The sequence below is a fragment of the Quercus robur genome, chromosome 5 (genome assembly GCF_932294415.1).
Source record: "Quercus robur chromosome 5, dhQueRobu3.1, whole genome shotgun sequence".
Classification (NCBI taxonomy): Eukaryota; Viridiplantae; Streptophyta; class Magnoliopsida; order Fagales; family Fagaceae; genus Quercus; species Quercus robur.
Genome location: NC_065538.1, coordinates 35,190,293 through 35,207,220, shown reverse-complemented (window position 1 = coordinate 35,207,220; position 16,928 = coordinate 35,190,293). Strand labels below are relative to the sequence as shown.

Sequence of the window (16,928 nt, the reverse complement as noted above, 5' to 3'; positions counted from 1 at the left end):
ACAAACGATTTGAAATTTTTGAAAGCCATTATCCAATACCACCACAATTCTCAAATTTCCCAAAATTATTAATTTATTATATTTGTAAGGGTCATATTTTTTATGTAATTGGCATATCTTTCAACAAAATGTATTTTATGTGTAATTGAATCTTAGTTTCTAGTGTGTTTAAGAAGACCCAAAAGTTGTGAACAAGTGGTATGATTGAAGACACAAGAATGCTCAAGAAACTGCTTAAGAGGAACTGCATTGGCAAGTCTCGATACTTGGTTCGAAACTTGTCAATCTATTGAGATTTAATGAACCTTAATACCTATCTTGACACCTCTCGATCTATCGAGTTTTGGAAAAATTGAATTTAAAGTTTTTTTTTCGACCTATGATGACTTGGCTTTCTAGGGATTCATGTACTAGGGTTCCTGAACATATAAAAGACATATTTTAAAATCGTCAACATAGAGGCAGAGAGTTACATGCATAATAGGAGTTGCTGTGACGTTTATGCTCCTAGGATTTTGTGTCAAGCTACTTCTAATTCATCCAAATGTGGATTGAAGAACTCTATAAAGCTGCAACAATTAAAAAGGTTGTTGTAGAGTCAGTCACGAATAAGGAGATTCATGCAAAGGAAAAGTCTTCTACAAGATCAAGTCCAATTGTGGATTGGAGATGAAACTGGTATAACTTAATAGGTTAGAGTAGGTAGATACTTTGGGATAGACCTGTAGGGTAAGTATTCTTGTACTTGTAACCGCTTTTTCTTAATTAGTGGATTCTTTCAAAATGGTGACTTGAAATTCACTCGGTGGGGTTTTGCTTGCAAAGGTTTTCCCCATTGTGATCAAATCATCGTGTCAAACTTATTTTCTCTGCACTCTAATTTAGTTTGATAATCTGATTGTGCCTTAATCTGATTTGCATATAATTTGAATAATTAATCAATTTGGGTAATTGGATTAATTAGCTGAGGTCAATCTATATTTCAACAATGTTCATCATGGACTTCCACATGGGATTATAGTTTCTTAGAATCAAAAGGAATAAAATATGTTATCAAAAAAACCACAATCAGATGGTGGCCAAGCTTTAAAGGTGATGATATTAAACCACAATAAAAGATGAATTATTTTCACAAAACCAACATCAGTTTCACAATTATTTTGCATCAAGACACGTTTTCCTTTAGCAAAAGTAATAGTCCCATGAAGCACAAAAATCAGCCATATTGTTCAAATTAGAAAATTTTAATTTGGTATGAGTTATTCTGCAAAAGAATCAGACTTTTTAATTGTTTAATATCAAAAGAATCAAAATTATTCAAGTTCTCCACTATTTGATATCAGTTTTGCAGAAGTATTAGTCATCTTTTTTTGGTGGGGAGAATTGTTAATGAAGTTTTTACTTTTATAGTCCTAGTATCAGAAATTATTGAAGACTTTGCACCAAACCACTCAAACCACATGACCGCACCCAAACTGACTAAAACTATCCACAAAATGGAGTAATTGCACCACACCGCAAGTGACAATGAATTGCACCACACTATGTGGTGCAGTGTGTGGTTTTATAATAGAAAAACTGCACAAAAATGCACCACATTGCAGTCACACACACACGCACACAAACACATATATATTTATACTAAATATATATTAATAATTTAATATTATATAAAGTAAGTGGTCAACCTAGAGTTAGTTTGTTCCAATTTCATGTTAAAAACAACTGCATTTTGGTTAAATACAAAATCAAAAGTTCAAAAGCTCATTCATGTCTCTCTCTCACACTCTCATGCTTCTCTCCCAATTCTCTCTCCCCCCCCCCCCCCCCCAAAAAAAAAAAGGTAAAATGTATAATTGTGTATGGTTTACTATCATGGATTATTCTTTTATTTGTATATATTTGTGGTACTTTTTGTTTATTGTCAATCTAGCATGGATTTTTTTTTTTTTTTGTATATATTTGTGTTATTATTATTTTTTTTTGTTACATAGATTTTTTTTAAAACTTACTATCATATTGTCATGGTTATTAATAGTAAACTAGTAACTGGCTATGAGATCTTGAAAATTATACCAACCCAAAACCAATCATACCGCACCTTATACACTGCATCAAACTGCACATGTGACTGCACAATTGAGATGTTGTGCAATGATGGTTTTGGCCAAATTGCACCATAAAGCGCGGTGCTAAAAATGACCCAAAATCGCACCGCGAATACCCCTACTATCAGTATTTGAATGTATTTAGAAATTATTTGCTAATAGATTTTGTGGGCACTGTTCATATGTTATGATACAATTACTGTTCAAAGAATTTGAAATTATTTCTAATAGTTACTGTGTGACACTATTTACTACTGTGTAGAACTCTTTACTTTCACTATTCACTGTATTATTTTGAATTTACTATTTTTTTTTTCCACTTTTGTATGCTTTTATATATGATAATTGTATAAATTGGAAGCAAGCAAATCCTTAGAGAAGAAAAAATGTCAATCCCTTTGCATTAAAATCTCCCTCTCAGTCCCTTGTTAGTCCCCATAAAATCATTCCTTTGTATTCGAAAAAATTATCCTTTATCAGAAAATTATTCTTGTATTATTTTCAAGAATTTGAATGAGTATCTTTGTTTGATATATTCTTCAAGTAAGTTTCTAAGCTTTTCAAAATAGATTTTCATTTTCAGTTTTTATATTAGCATGCAATTTCAATATATTGTTTTGCCATTTCCTTCATTTTACAAGATTTTATTTTTGGGTATGAAAGTTGGAATGAATGAGGTTTAGTGGGGGTAAAACTCTAATTCTTCCAAAAGTAAAGCACCCAACTGAACTGTAAGAACATTACATAGCTAGTCTTCACTTCAAGACTTCCAGTTCGTTATCATCTAATCTAATCCACTTTCCCACTCTCTCTGTCTCTCACACAAACAAACCACTCTGGGAGACGGCCATGGCCACCTTGATGGCCTTGTCATCTCCAGTTTGCACTACTAGTCTCTTCCGCCCTTCTTCTTCTTCTCTCTCAACACCACTCTTCTCTCAACATTTATTCTCAAAACTCCCACGTAGTAATAATAAAATCCAATGTTGTAGTAGTATTAACAAAGAAGAAGAAGCTCCATTTAGTACTAGTACTAGTAGTTTGAAAAGCTTGGATCCGAAGAAAGGCGTGTCAGTGTACAAGCCCAAGTCCTACCAAGTTTTAGTTACTGACGCCGCTATTTCTCTTGCTTATGCTCTTCAGGACGGTTTCACTCGCTTGGAGATCGATTTCCCGTAACTTCTCTTATATTTCAACTCTGTCTCTCTTACTTCATTCAAAATTCTATTCAAATTGTTGTTATCTTCTGGTCTTGAAATTTTATTTATTTATTTATTTATTTTGGTTTATCTTGGAAATGAATTTCTATAAATACCCACTTCATAATTTGCAATTTTGAGAACGTTATTTGTGTTCTGTTAGATCACATACTCATGACATGTAGGTTTTTGATTTATTGGTTTTCTTTGTGTTTCTTATTTTTGTTATTTACATTTATATAAATTGTATCCTTCAAGTTTTAATGTCGTTTGGTTAATGTTGGAATGAATATATATATATATATATATATATATAGGTAGAAAAGGAAATAACATTAAAACTAAACAGCAAACAAGGTTCAGGACAAAGCCTGTTAACGAACAAACCATGGCAATCAGCCTCCAAAATAGAAATAAGGTCCACAGGCGGACTGGAAAAAACAGCAAAGTCTATATCAAGAGAGGGTCCTGATCTAGCTAGGAAGTCTGCGCATCTGTTTGCTTCTCTCTAGACATGTCTAAAACTCAATTGTGGAACCTGGGTAACCAATTGCCTGCAATCATTCATAAGAGAGGAGACAATAGTGTTAGAATTAGCTTGATGGGAGAAGGCATGTACTATAGCTTTAGCATCCATTTCAATCATAACTGCTTGAACATGAAACTGCAAACATAGCAGCAGCCCATCCCGAAGAGCCCATAATTCAGCCAACAAACTACTAGCCACTCCAATTTTCCTTGCAAACCCGACCACCCAACTACCATTTCCATCTCTAATTAGGCCTCCAGCTCCGGCCAGACCAGGATTTCCAAGGGATGAGCCATCGATGTTAAGTTTCATCCATCCATTACTGGGCTTTTACCATTGAATATTCTTCAGAATTAAACGTTTGGCAGCCAAGGGACTACAAGCACAGTGAAGAAATTCAGAGGCTTGGGCAAGGATATCATTAGCAATATATATATGTACTTATGCTTTCCAGCTTATTGTACAGGTTTTCTGACCATTATCTATGCTAACATGTGATTTATTTTATTTGCTATGATTTTTCTTGGACTTGGTTGTGTGGACAGGCCCTTGCCCAGCAACGTTTCTTCCTATAAGGTACATCTTCGTTCTAATGCATCTCACTTTGGTACAACATGTTTTTCAGGTTTTTTTTTTTTTTTTCTTTTTTTCTTTTAACAATTAAGGTAGTTTGATAAAGTGTAAAAAAGCTCTACTTTGAAAAGGTGCAGTTTGAAATCATTTACCAAAAATATGTTTTCTTAAACTATTTGTGAATTGCTCTCTTGTTTTTTTGTAGAGATTACTTCTAAATTTTGTTTTTTATTTCAGTATCTCAATGTTGGGAGAATCAATTGGATAAAAAAAATTTCAAAATGATACTATTAATAGGCCACTATTAATGTTATTCTTTGATGAAATCTTATTATTAGACACAATATGTCTTGTGAATAAAACAAATTAATCTGAATACGTAATACATGATTTTCTTAAATTCCTAAATATGTAAAAGGGATCTTCAGATGAGTTCATTGATGCCAACATTCAACTAGCCTTGGCTGTCGTGAGGAAGCTCCAAGAAAGAAAGGAAACTAGAGCTTGCATTGTAAGAAAGGGACTTCATTTCATATGGCATGTATATCTTTCAATTGGTAAAAAAAAATGTTAACATTTTGTTTCTGATTTTAGGTGTTTCCTGATAAGCCTGAAAAGCGGAGGGCCTCTCAGCTTTTCAAAGCAGCTCTTGATTCGGTAAAGAAATAACTCATAATGAAGTTACCAGTTCTTTTGCTATGCTGCTGTATTTTTCCAGGATCAATTGTTCTTTAGGGCTGTTTTTTATAGTTAAAAATTGGTGTTAACTCCACCACGAAGGTGCTCACTAGTCTTGCCTTAGCCTGGGGTCTGGATATGGGCTTGGTGATCAAGAAAGTGTACCAAAAAATTATAATAAAAGAAGAAATTTGATTCACAAATAGTGATACATATATTTAAATTTTTAACATAAGAAAGTAAGAAACATATAACCAAGAAAAGTGGAAATTTAATACATATTACCAATTTAGTTATAAGTTAAATATTCATTTAGGAAGTGCTTATTTTTCTTAATTTGGTTAGTTAGACTGTACAATTTATTATAAGTTTTACCCATATTTTAAATTCCTTGGAAATTTATTTATTTTAATATATTTATTCTTTCTTGCTTCAGATTGATGGTATAACCATAGGTTCCCTGGATGACATCCCTAGTGGTCCTGTCAGCACATTCTTCAGATCTATAAGGAACACACTTGATTTTGATTTTGAAGATGACAGTGAAGGTTGGTTCTGTACAATCAAATGATGTAAATAATTCACATGGGCCCAATTATTTTGAAAGGTGTTTACTAATGGACTGCTTCTGAACCCTTTCCTACCATTAATGCTATACCATAAAAGCAAACTTGGAACTATATGCTTACATGAGCTTGTCTCTTTTGGAATATATATTAATCAATATCTGCAAAGCAACAGGGTATTCAAGAAAAAGAAAATTTTAGTTCTGATTTGAAAATATACAATTAGCTATAATCTTCAAAACTCTTTGCTGTTATACCTTTAGCATTAGTCTTGTTAATTTAATAAGATGCAATTTGTTGTTTTAAGGTCCTATGCATCATATGTAATATTTTTATGAGGCCATGGTAATTGCATTGTTTGTACATCACGTGTATGAATAGGTTAACTTTCCACTCTCTGGCATCTCTTACAAATGCAGGTCGTTGGCAGTCCAATGAGCCTCCATCACTGTATATATTTATTAATTCTAGCACACGAGAACTTGCAACCATTGAGAAGTATGTGGTAGGGCATCTTTACTCTTGGAAATTCTCTCACCGACTTTTGAATCTTTGGCATGCAAACTTGATTTCAATATCACTTTATGGATACACATAACTGGATCCTAGCATCAAGGGAAAAGGAAAAATAAAAATAAAAATAAAAATCATAGGTGTACCTCTATCCACCTGTCCATAACATCTTTATTCATTTTGGTCTTTTACTTGATCCTTGTATTAACTATACTTTCACAACTTGATTCATACTCTGTTGATTTTGTGTACATGGCAGCTTCTAAATATTTTTTTTTTGATAAACCTTATATCTAATGTCATTTGTCATATTCTTTTAAAGAGTTAGATTAGTAATCAGTAATTTAACCCAAAAAAAAAAAAGATTAGTAACTAGTAACTTCTGAATATGTCTTTAATGAGTTAAACGCTGTACATTATTGGACATTGACAATGACACTGTAAAATGTGAAGAACTTCAAAAAAACATCATTACACAGATACATGTTTTCATGTCAATTGAAGTCTAAACATATGTTTGAACAGGTTTACTTCTGTAACATATATCTGCCGACCTATTTCAAGATTATTTTTAATCGGAATTTACAAGAATATACTAAAGTTTAGTATATTCTGGTCACCTTCCCTTCTTCTCTTCTCTTTCCCCATCTTCCATTCCAAACATAGGGTAATGGATTGCATGCTGACTTTCACAGTGCTAATCTGGTGGGAGTGACACAAAGATTGGGTATTTTTATCCATAACATATAGATTTAGTACACTGAATTACTATCTGCACTTTGAATGTAGTCTGACAGCATCATATTGTCACCAAAGTTTAGAGTAATGCTCTAGAAATTTACATGGTGATCATAACCATTTAGACATTATTCATTTTGCAAAAGCATTTGGAGCTGCGGTTTCTGTTCCTTTCATGCCTCTATTTTGATGTGCAGGAAAAATTTGCTCAATCAACTCCTACGCTTCTATTTAATCTGGAACTTGACACATTGCGGTATGATTTGTGCCTTCTTGAGCTTTAATGGTCACTTAATTCTGTTATTTCTGAATTCAAGTTTCATTGCTAAATGAAAGCTGTTAACTTGGCAGTGCTGACTTGGGCATTCTGGGATTTCCAACAAAAGATTTGCATTACCGATTTCTCTCTCAATTCATTCCAGTGTTCTATATTCGAATCAGAGAGTACTCAAAAGTAACTCTTCTTTTGTCAACCTTCTATATTCATTAATTTTATTTTAATCCAAGTTTTATGTAAACATTTGATTTTTAATTTGAAGACAGTAGCAGTAGCACCTTACATTGTGAATTACAATGGAGCACTGTTTCGCCAATACCCTGGTATTTAAATTTTTCCCTGCGAGAATTAAAACTATGCCATTAATATTATATACTGTTTCAGTACTTTACATCTGCCTTCTAGGTTCCATATCTATTTTTGTGTCAATTGGAGCTTATGTCTAACATCATCTAATGTTGAGTTCTTGATGAGAACAAAATGAAAAGAAAGCTGCGGAAAAGATGTCTATAAAAGAAATTTTTGTGAACTCAGAGTTCTTTTGACATTTTCAGTAGTTTGGGAGAAAAATAATGTTCTTGTGATGCTGATCCACTCTTGTATTTCTTGAGAACTACATTTTCACTTTGTGCTAAGCAGGGGTAGTACATATGTCTGATATATTAGTTTTTTATTTGATTGCTAAGAGGACTGCACCATCATGTTGGTGTAGCATTAAGTCACATAGTTATGTGTGAATGGTGGTGAGAAAAAAGGTTGAAGCTAAGAACAAGAACTTCATAGAATTCGTAGAATCCACTAGGAAGTACTTTATTATCATATTCTTTTGCATAGCTAGTCCCAAGACAAGATAGAGGAGGGAGGTTATAGTCGGTTGTCAGTTAGTGTAATTTTTTTTTTTTTTACACTATCTTATGAATTTAAATCCTAATAGATCCTATTGGTATAAGAGTGAGCGAGGGATTCCCTAATAGTGGCTTAAAAGGGTAGCTGACCTCTGTTAGTTGAGATTATGGCTTAATTAAGCTGATTTATGATTATAAATTAGTGGATGACTTAAGAAGATCTATTCTGATTTGCTTAAATCTCTTAGTCTTGGAATCTTTGTAAATTTAATCAATTAACCTAAAAATGTCAAAACCAAAATAATAAATATCCTAAAAATCGATGATCACAAGATCCATTGAGATTATCCCATGGTCCTAAATGCCCATTGCTTGGTTGGGTAAGTTGTGCTGCATGGCTCCCTACACCATTGGATCACTCAACCAAACAATAACAAAGCCTAAGTCCCAAAGCTGTAGGGGTTGACTATGGATCCTCAACAGACCAATTGGGGTCGACCACATATTCTTCTCCACCATTCCATTCCCTCCAAAATCATACTTTGTCACCTCCTTATTGACATGTCCTTTATTACTACTTCTACTGGTGTTATTTTAAGTTTACCTCTATCTCTTTTTGTTCACTTGACATGAATTAAATCAGTCTTCCTCATTGGCGCATTAATTGTTCTCCTTTGTACATGACTAAACCATCTCAAGTGACTCTCTCTCTCATCTTTTCCTTGATAGGAGCCACCTAAATGGGGTAAAAAGAAAGCTACTTTGGAAAATTAAAAACAAATAGATTGTTCTTTTCTCAGCTTAATCAACACAGAAACTGCACTCTAAGACTCAATTCAATCATAGAGTCAAGGATCCAGTCTGATTCTGTAACACCAATCATCCAGCCATGTTAAGTCCCCACCATCAGCTTACTGGTGATTGTTAAGCCCTATTTACTGCACCTGCTCATTTTTTCTGAAAAAGTCCTTTGTTTTTTTACAATCCACTTGTCCCTGATCAACATATGGTGCTGAGCCCCTTATACTTTTTAGAATTGGTGCAGGGCCTTGGCAGGTAATGCTTAAACAAGCGGATGGTTCTTTTGCCTGCATAGCTGAGAGTGCTACACGTTTCACGCTGGGTGAAGTATATATTTGTTTTAAACCTTACGCCCCAGTTCTTCTTTTGGTTGTTATAAACATTGAATATGCTTTTGGACTAATTATTTGGTGTGCTCTAGACCAAAGAAGAACTATTGAGAGTGCTGGGACTGCAAGAGGAAGAAGGAAGCTCACTAGAATTTCTTCGCAGAGGCTACAAGGTTCCTCTCATTATCATATTAGTTTCTTTCATTTGTATATAGTTCTACACTTTTACGCGCCCCCCCCCCCCCCCCCCCCCCCCCCTGCGGTTAGCAATACCCGTTCTGCTATCCAATTCAATGTGTTACTATATTGCTCAATCTCCTATAATCCAAGTGTAGGATAGAACAAATTATAGGTAATATAGTGTAAAAACCACTCAGTCCATCCATAATGTGCAATTGTTCGGTTTGCTCTGTCATACTCTACCTTCATCATCCTTCTTGTTCTTTGAAAGCGTGTCGACCTAATCACTAAATTGTTTTTGTGTTCTGATTTGTGCATTGTCATGCATCTTGTTCTACACAATCATATACTCATCTGGAATTTTTTTTTTGCATTTAGCATTAATTTTATAACAATTTCATTAGTTCTAAAACTATTTGGGAAATAGCATCTCAAGTTTGTAAGTTGGCACACAGCTGGTGTGGAGAATGTTCCACGTGGAACTCGAGCCTTTTAGGCTTGAGTTCCATAAAGAAAATTTGGCTATGAAGCATAGGTGCGGATTCGGGTTCGGGTGCAAGTGCAGGTGCGAGTGTGAGACTCGGCAATTTTTGACAAAGTAGGGTGCAAGTGTGGCAGGATACGTTTACTAATAAATTATTAAATATATTTTTATTTACAAATTATTAAATATATTTTCATGGTAAACATATACCAATTTAAGAGCAATAATAACTACAAATAATTCAGTAATTTCAATTTAAGTTGTATAACCTACAAATAATTTGACAAATATATAATAAGTTAATAACTAAATAAAAAATCAACTCAAGTTTTATATATATATATATATATATATTATTATTTTAACATGTATTTCGGCCAGTTTTTCGGCTAGTTTTGGCTGATTTCGAATGATTTCAGCCCAAATCGGTGTGAATAGGAAAATGAAAAAAAAAAAAAAAAAAAAAAAAAAAAAAAAAAAAAAAAAGCACACGAATCAGCGCGTCAAGTGCAAATCAGCGTGTCACCGAGTGTCGGGTGCAAGTGTGGCAGCCCTGGAGCCGCACCTGTGCATTCTAGAAATTTGGGTTTTTGCTGGGTTTGGGTTCTTTCTTCTTCTTCTTCTTCTTCTTGGGGATTCCTCTTTAGATCTTCTGCGGGTTTGGGCATTTCATGGTGAAAAACTTGGCGGGCCTAGTTTGATTAGGTTAATTTTGTGGAATTGAATGGTGGGTAATGATGATTTTGGGGTTTTGTGTGTAATCGTTGGTGGGTTTGGTGGATTCTTCTTGTTCTTCTTCTTCCTATGGGTTTTTGCTTCTTCTGGTTCTTCTTCTTTTCCTTCTTCTATTTCTGGTTCTTCTTCTCCTACACTTTATGAAACTTGAGTCTCTAAAACTCAAGTTCCACGTGGATTCCTGAATAGTTTTAAAGAGGTGCTTACTAATGAAATAGTAGTTTCCTCAAATCATGCTATGTTGCAAATATCCCCTACTCATCTGTTCAGGATTGAGATGTTGCACTTGAATATCTTCTATGCCAAATGGCCTTAGCTTTTGAGTTATCAAATGTGATTGGGTGTAAATGAATTTACTAGACATAATTGAATTAAAGTAAAGTTTTTGATGCAAGGAGTGTGAAGACATTTATAATTTGTTTTTGTATTATTTAATTTTAGAAGTCAATTGTATTTATTATTGATCCATTGGATTTCATTTACATCTTATTAGCTTATTAGGCTATTAGTATTTTATTAATTTCCTAGAATTAAGGTTATTTTTGTAATTCAATAATTGGGCTTTGACTCAAGTTAATTAGTGTTAGAATTTAGTCCTAGTAGTCTATACAAGGGTGCTATTGTATTCCAATGAAGACAAGTTTATGATGAATAAAATTTCTATGGGAATTTTTCCAATGTCTGGGTGCTGATTTTAGGGGACTCCAGTTTTTGATTCTTAGTTTTTCTATCCCTGGTTGGTGCTAACATCAAGCAACCTTAGGTACTGATCCTAAGCTTATTTTATTTCCCCTTTCTTATTGATTCTCAATCCCTTTGAGAATTTTGGTTGCATTAGTTATGGACTCAAGGTATTTGACTCTAGGAAAAACTGACCAAAATTTAGAGGATGTAATTTATAATTGAGCCAAAATTTAAATTTGGAGAATTTGTAGCGAAATGAACTTGTAACATATACAATTGCAGTGAAAAATGGTGATTAGAAAATATCTTAGTTATATGTTCTAATGTTATAGGCTGCCACTTGGTGGGAAGAAGAAGTTGAAATGGAAGCGTCTTCTGCATGGCGCAGTTAAGCAGCAAAAGCAGCATAAACAGTTGCAGAAATTTATTGAAAGAGATAGGGGCACACAATCTCACAATTATAAGCTTCTGCTTCTTTTCTTCCCATCTCTCCCCCCCCCCCCCCCCCTTTTTTATTTTTTTTTATTATTTTGTTTTTTTTTTTTTTAAGTTAGTTCTCACTGTATTGTACATATTTTTTTTTAATATGATTTCTTTTTTTTTGGGGGGAGGGTGGTGTTCAAAAGTGATGTAACTCTTGTAGGTCTGGAAGAAATCTAATTTTTTGTATCTTGTTTGATTGAGATATACTTTCCAAGAGCAAAGTATAAAGAAAGAAATAAAAAATTAAATTTCAAATCATGTTTTTCATTTTATGAGATTTGATTTGGATAAGTTTCTCGACTTACTGATATTATTGTACTACTGGGTTCAAACTTGAAATCTTTCTTATCCTAAGCTTTCTTGACATTTTCCAGGTTTATTCCATTTTTTATTTTTTTATTTTAACTTTAAGAATTAGGTTACATAATCACCACATCTAAACTTATTATTAGTATTTGTAATTAATTAATAATTTGAGGAAAATTACGAAAAAATACTGAATTTTGAAAAGTTATTCTAATCAGTTCTCATACATATAAACCATTAAAATAACATTTTTACAGATGTTTAGGCCGTCATTTTAAATTATTTTAGTTGTTTAATATTCTTGATAAGAGATTAACAATTATCGAAAATTAGAAAAATATGGTTTGCTACACTCTATGTTCCTATGCATAGAGAGTACAACATTATTTTTGTTTTATTTTAATTTCAGATTTTGGATAAAAGTATATAATTTTCTATAATTTTTATTTTAATTGAGAAATGGTTAAAAATAATGGTAAATTATTATTATTATTATTATTATTATTATTATTATTATTTTTTGAGAAAATTATGAACAGCTACACACACTAATCTGTTCCTATGCACAAAGAACATGAAAATCACATTTTCTCAGTTTTTTGTTGCATTGAAGAATTTTCTAAAACTGTTCAATTCTATTTTAACAGTCATATAGCCTTCTTTACCTTTACGGTTTTTTAGGGAACATTTAAGCTGTTGAGCAAGATGTTTTCAGTTACTCTTCTACCCGTTAGAAAAGTAGTTTGCATAGGAGAGAACTACTTTTGGTTGTGAAATATGATGTTATAGAATAACAATTCTATTTATTCGTTTTGGTTATGAAATATGAAAAAGTAACCCTTTTTTTTTTTTTTTTGAGATGGATGAAAAAGTAACTTAAGATTAGTATTTATGAAATATCTTATTTATATAATTATTACCTAAAAAAGAAATAAATAGCTATGGAAAGAGATTTTTTTTGTTGGATATATTTCAAAAACAATTTATTTTTGTGATTATGCTAACAATAATAATATACGTACCTAATCATAAATAAAAACACAAACAAATTTAATAAGCAAAAATAATAAATAAATTTTGTATATAAGAAAAAATCGGTATAATAATTAAATAACTTACAAACTAGATGCAAGAAGATTGTAAACCCAATGATTGGTGGCGACTTCACTTACTTTTGGTAACTCCATTAAAATTGACTCATTTTCCAATCACGCACTAGAAGTATACCCTCCTCCACAGCACCCAAGCTCCCGAGCCTGTGCGCTTCAAGCGCGTGTGAGCGTTGCTACGATGGGTGGTAGAACTGCAGCGAGGCATTGACAATATTTCTTATTTTTTACTATAAATATGAATGTATCTAACAATCACTTGAGTAATTGATTATTATAAATTTAATCTCTTATGGTTTTAATCTCTTTTTAATTTTTAATTTTTTAATTTCTAGATACCTTTTCTCTATTTTGGATATTAGGGAGAGAGTTTATATTATTATTATTATTATTATTATTTTGAATCTTGTTTAATTGGGTTTTGGGTCCTAAAAGTTTTGTTTCATTTTATTTTCCTTGATTTATAAATTTTTAGATGGGTAATGATTTTTATTTATATATATTGCTACGGTGAGAAAGCCTTGAACTCTTGATTTTAAGAAAGTTTGTTTTCATGAATAATTGTCAATTTCTAATTACTTTGATGTTAGGCACAAAATTTTGTAAGTAAAATGTTGTTTAGGATGGATATTTTCTCCATATCTTTTTCCCTTCAAAATTTTGTAAGATTAGGCAATGACTTATAACTGAGCTAAATATTGCCAGATATGTTAGTGGTTATTTAGTGTGGATGGAGGATGTTTTCCACACTTTTATGATGTTCTTTTGGCCAATTATGGCTAATTTTTTAATGAAAGTTTGGTATTGTTTCTTTAAAAAAAAAAAAGTTCTTAAGAAAGTTTTTCCTTACTACATATATAGCTTATAATAATAATAATTTTTTTTTTAAATCTCTATCATCAAGATGAAAAAGGCAAAACAAATTTTCTTAAGATTTTTTATTTTATTTTATTTTATTTTTTTTTTTATAAGAAGATAGTAACCTTTATTAAGATGAAGATAACAATATTATATCATGAGTCACAGCAGACTGAACTATATAAGGAGTTTCCTCTATCCAAGTCACATAACCAACAACATGCCTAGCATATTGTGCCAATAAATGAGCAGGGTGATTACCCTGACAAAGAACATGTGATACCCTTGCCCTCCAGAAGTCTTGTAGTTTCAGTCTAATCCCCTCAATTAGAGTGCTTATTGCTGATGGTGGTTCACTACATCCAATTACTGCATCACAAACAATTTTGGAGTCACTCTCAAAAATAACATCCTGAACACTCTCATCCCAGGCAAATAAAATGCTCTCCTCTGGTGCCTTTGCCTCAAGCCTCTAGTGGCCCCAGAGGTACCAAAAGTGCCTTGCTAAGAGCTGCTTCGACTTGTCCATCATGGTCTCGAATGATAGCTTCTACTCCAATAGAACATGTGCTTTCAAAGATTACAACATCACTATTAATTTTGTACCACAAGTCACTTGGGGGCTCCATCTTACCTCTTCTTTAGGGCTAGTCTGGGACAGTTTTAGATTTGCAGTTTGGAACTTATCCAGCATGTATCATGCCTTCTGCAGAACAACTAGACCTTGTATTCTTGAGTTACCAAGTCTAACTTCATTACGGTTGAACCATAAACACTAAGCCACCATAACGACAAGCTCTAGCAAGTCACCCCCTATTCTTTTTCCCAAACTTCAAGTGCCATAAAAAATTCACAAATTCTGGAAAATTGGCCCCACGTACTTCATAGGGAATACCAAAAAGCTTCCAAATCTCCTACGCTTTTTCACAATCCCATAGTACATGCCCGCTACTCTCAGCCCCCAAACCACTTGCCTTACAAGTAGGATTATCAATCACTTTCTGATGACATAAGTTGGCTTTTGTTGGTATGGTATTTTTACTCACACACCATGCAAAGGACTTAGGGTGAGTTTGGTTTAGCTTTTTGAAGTTGTTCAAAAAGTGCATAATGAAAAAGTATTTTTTTAAAAAACTGAGTGTTTGGTAAAAACTGTTAAAAAGTGCTTTTCGGAAAAGCTGAGTGTTTCGTTAGCACTTATGACAGTTTGAGGGGTAAATTACCAAAAAGGACAATGTATATATAAGGAAGTTTATTTCATACTTAAATCAATATTGTGAAATTATTTTTTTTTCACCAATATTAACTAATAATAATCTACCACTTAAGATTTATTGTGAAAGTATTGTGATAATTTATATTGATTTTAATTTGAACGTACTATTAAAATTATTTTTTTCTCTTTCTAAAAAAATTATTTTTTTCTCACCAATATTAGCTAATAATAACCTACCATTTAAGATTTATTGTAAAAGTATTGTGATAATTTATACTGAGTATAATTTGAACGTACTAAAATTTTTTTTTTTTCTCTTTCTAAAAAAATTATTTTTTTCTCACCAATATTGGCTAATAATAACTTACCATTTAAATTTTATTGTGAAAGTATTATAAAAATATTGTGATAGCATTTCTCAATTTTAATTTCTTATTCTTTATTTAATTTTTTTCCTTTTCATCCGTATTTCCTTCTTTTTTTTTTTCCTTTTTTTTTTAGATGGAGATCTCTCAGCCACTAATTCTCAGCCTCACTTATCAGCCACAAACCACTTTCTTTGACCCTATTAGAACAATAAAATAACACTTCTTTGTCCACCCAAAACCACAAAGCCACCTCTGTGTTTTTTTTTTTTTTTTTTTTTGTTTGCTCTGCTTTCTTAGCTGACATTGTGTTAAGCTCTCAACCCCAAGAAGAAAACCCATCTAAGTTTTCACTCACTTCCATAAGTTTTCTTCATCTGGGTCTATTTCTTTAGCTAAATCAAGAATTGGGTCTTCCTTGTTTTCTCAACTAACCTCACAAGGTGTGTGCTTTTCTTCAACTCTTATTTTTTTGTGTAGTTTAATGTGGTTTTATGAATCTTGTACCATGATATTATTGCTTTTTTTAGCAGAGTTTTGGGTCCTTTTGACAAAAGGCAAGAGAGACTTTTACCACGGAGAGGGCAGAGCAGAGAGAAGAGTGAGAGGCGTGAGGGAGTTGGCTTTGCGTAGAGCAGAGAGATGAGATGAGAGGAATGAGGCACTGTACGTGAGACTTTGAAGACATGAGCATCCTTTATTGAAGGGCAATTTAGTAATTGCAAACTCACCCCAACGGATATATCAAATGCCCACGAACTTTTAACAAAATGGTCATCAGAGCTCCAAATATCAAACGCGCGTTATCTTCACAAATATAAAACGCAACTTTTTCCAAAAAGTTGCGTTTTATACTAACCAAACACTATTTTTGGCTTGACTTTTTTGAAAACGCAACTTTTGGGCTTCAAAAGTTGAAACAAACGGGTACTTAACTTTCTTTGGAATTTTGAGCCTCCATATGGTTTTCCAAAACAGTTTATTTTTCTGGTTGTATGATGCTTCCCCAAAATTCCCATCGTGCACCATCTCCAAGGTTAATTTGTAATGAAGTCCCCTTTTGGGGTAAATGCTCAGACCATTCGATCACAAGGAAGTTGAAAGCTAAGGGGAATGCTTAGAATTGCAGAGGCATCTGTTAGGGAGAAAAATTGTTGAACCATATCAGCTCTCCAAGGTCATGTATGTGGGTCAATGAGTAGGGAAACCTTTGCATCATGTGGGACATTGGGCGGGCTGGATGTGAGTTTGAAAGTAGATGGTTTAGTAAGCCATTTATCCTTCTAAATATGTAGTGATTGTCCATTCCCCATCTTCCATCGATGCCCTTTCTAAACAGTTTTCTAGGCTGC

At 32.9% G+C, this 16,928-nt stretch overlaps 1 protein-coding gene across 3 annotated transcripts; it reads left to right on the top strand.

Moving 5' to 3' along the window:
* Positions 1–2,875: 2,875 nt before the first annotated feature.
* On the top strand, positions 2,876–11,980 carry LOC126725850 (protein LPA3). 3 transcript variants are annotated; one of them, XM_050430831.1, is made up of 12 exons: positions 2,877–3,283; positions 4,382–4,412; positions 4,828–4,920; positions 5,004–5,066; positions 5,524–5,635; positions 6,073–6,158; positions 7,102–7,160; positions 7,256–7,358; positions 7,444–7,504; positions 9,072–9,154; positions 9,249–9,329; positions 11,572–11,980. In XM_050430831.1, exons 1-12 carry the CDS (start codon positions 2,958–2,960, stop codon positions 11,629–11,631), a joined length of 1,158 nt encoding a protein of 385 aa, XP_050286788.1. In that variant the 5' UTR covers positions 2,877–2,957; the 3' UTR covers positions 11,632–11,980. The 3 variants fall into 3 exon arrangements, 1 of the variants encoding a protein (XP_050286788.1); XR_007655616.1 differs by lacking the exon at positions 11,572–11,980 and having other exon boundaries at positions 2,876–3,283; positions 9,061–9,154; XR_007655617.1 differs by lacking the exons at positions 9,249–9,329; positions 11,572–11,980 and adding an exon at positions 8,756–8,943 and having other exon boundaries at positions 2,876–3,283.
* Positions 11,981–16,928: the final 4,948 nt, after the last annotated feature.

Coding starts and splice junctions, on each gene's coding strand:
- LOC126725850 (XM_050430831.1), top strand. CDS start 2,958: ATGGCCACCTTGATGGCCTTGTCATCTCCAGTTTGCACTACTAGTCTC. Junction 7,161..7,255: donor CTGGAACTTGACACATTGCG/GTATGATTTGTG, acceptor TTAACTTGGCAG/TGCTGACTTGGGCATTCTGG. Junction 7,505..9,071: donor ACTGTTTCGCCAATACCCTG/GTATTTAAATTT, acceptor GAATTGGTGCAG/GGCCTTGGCAGGTAATGCTT.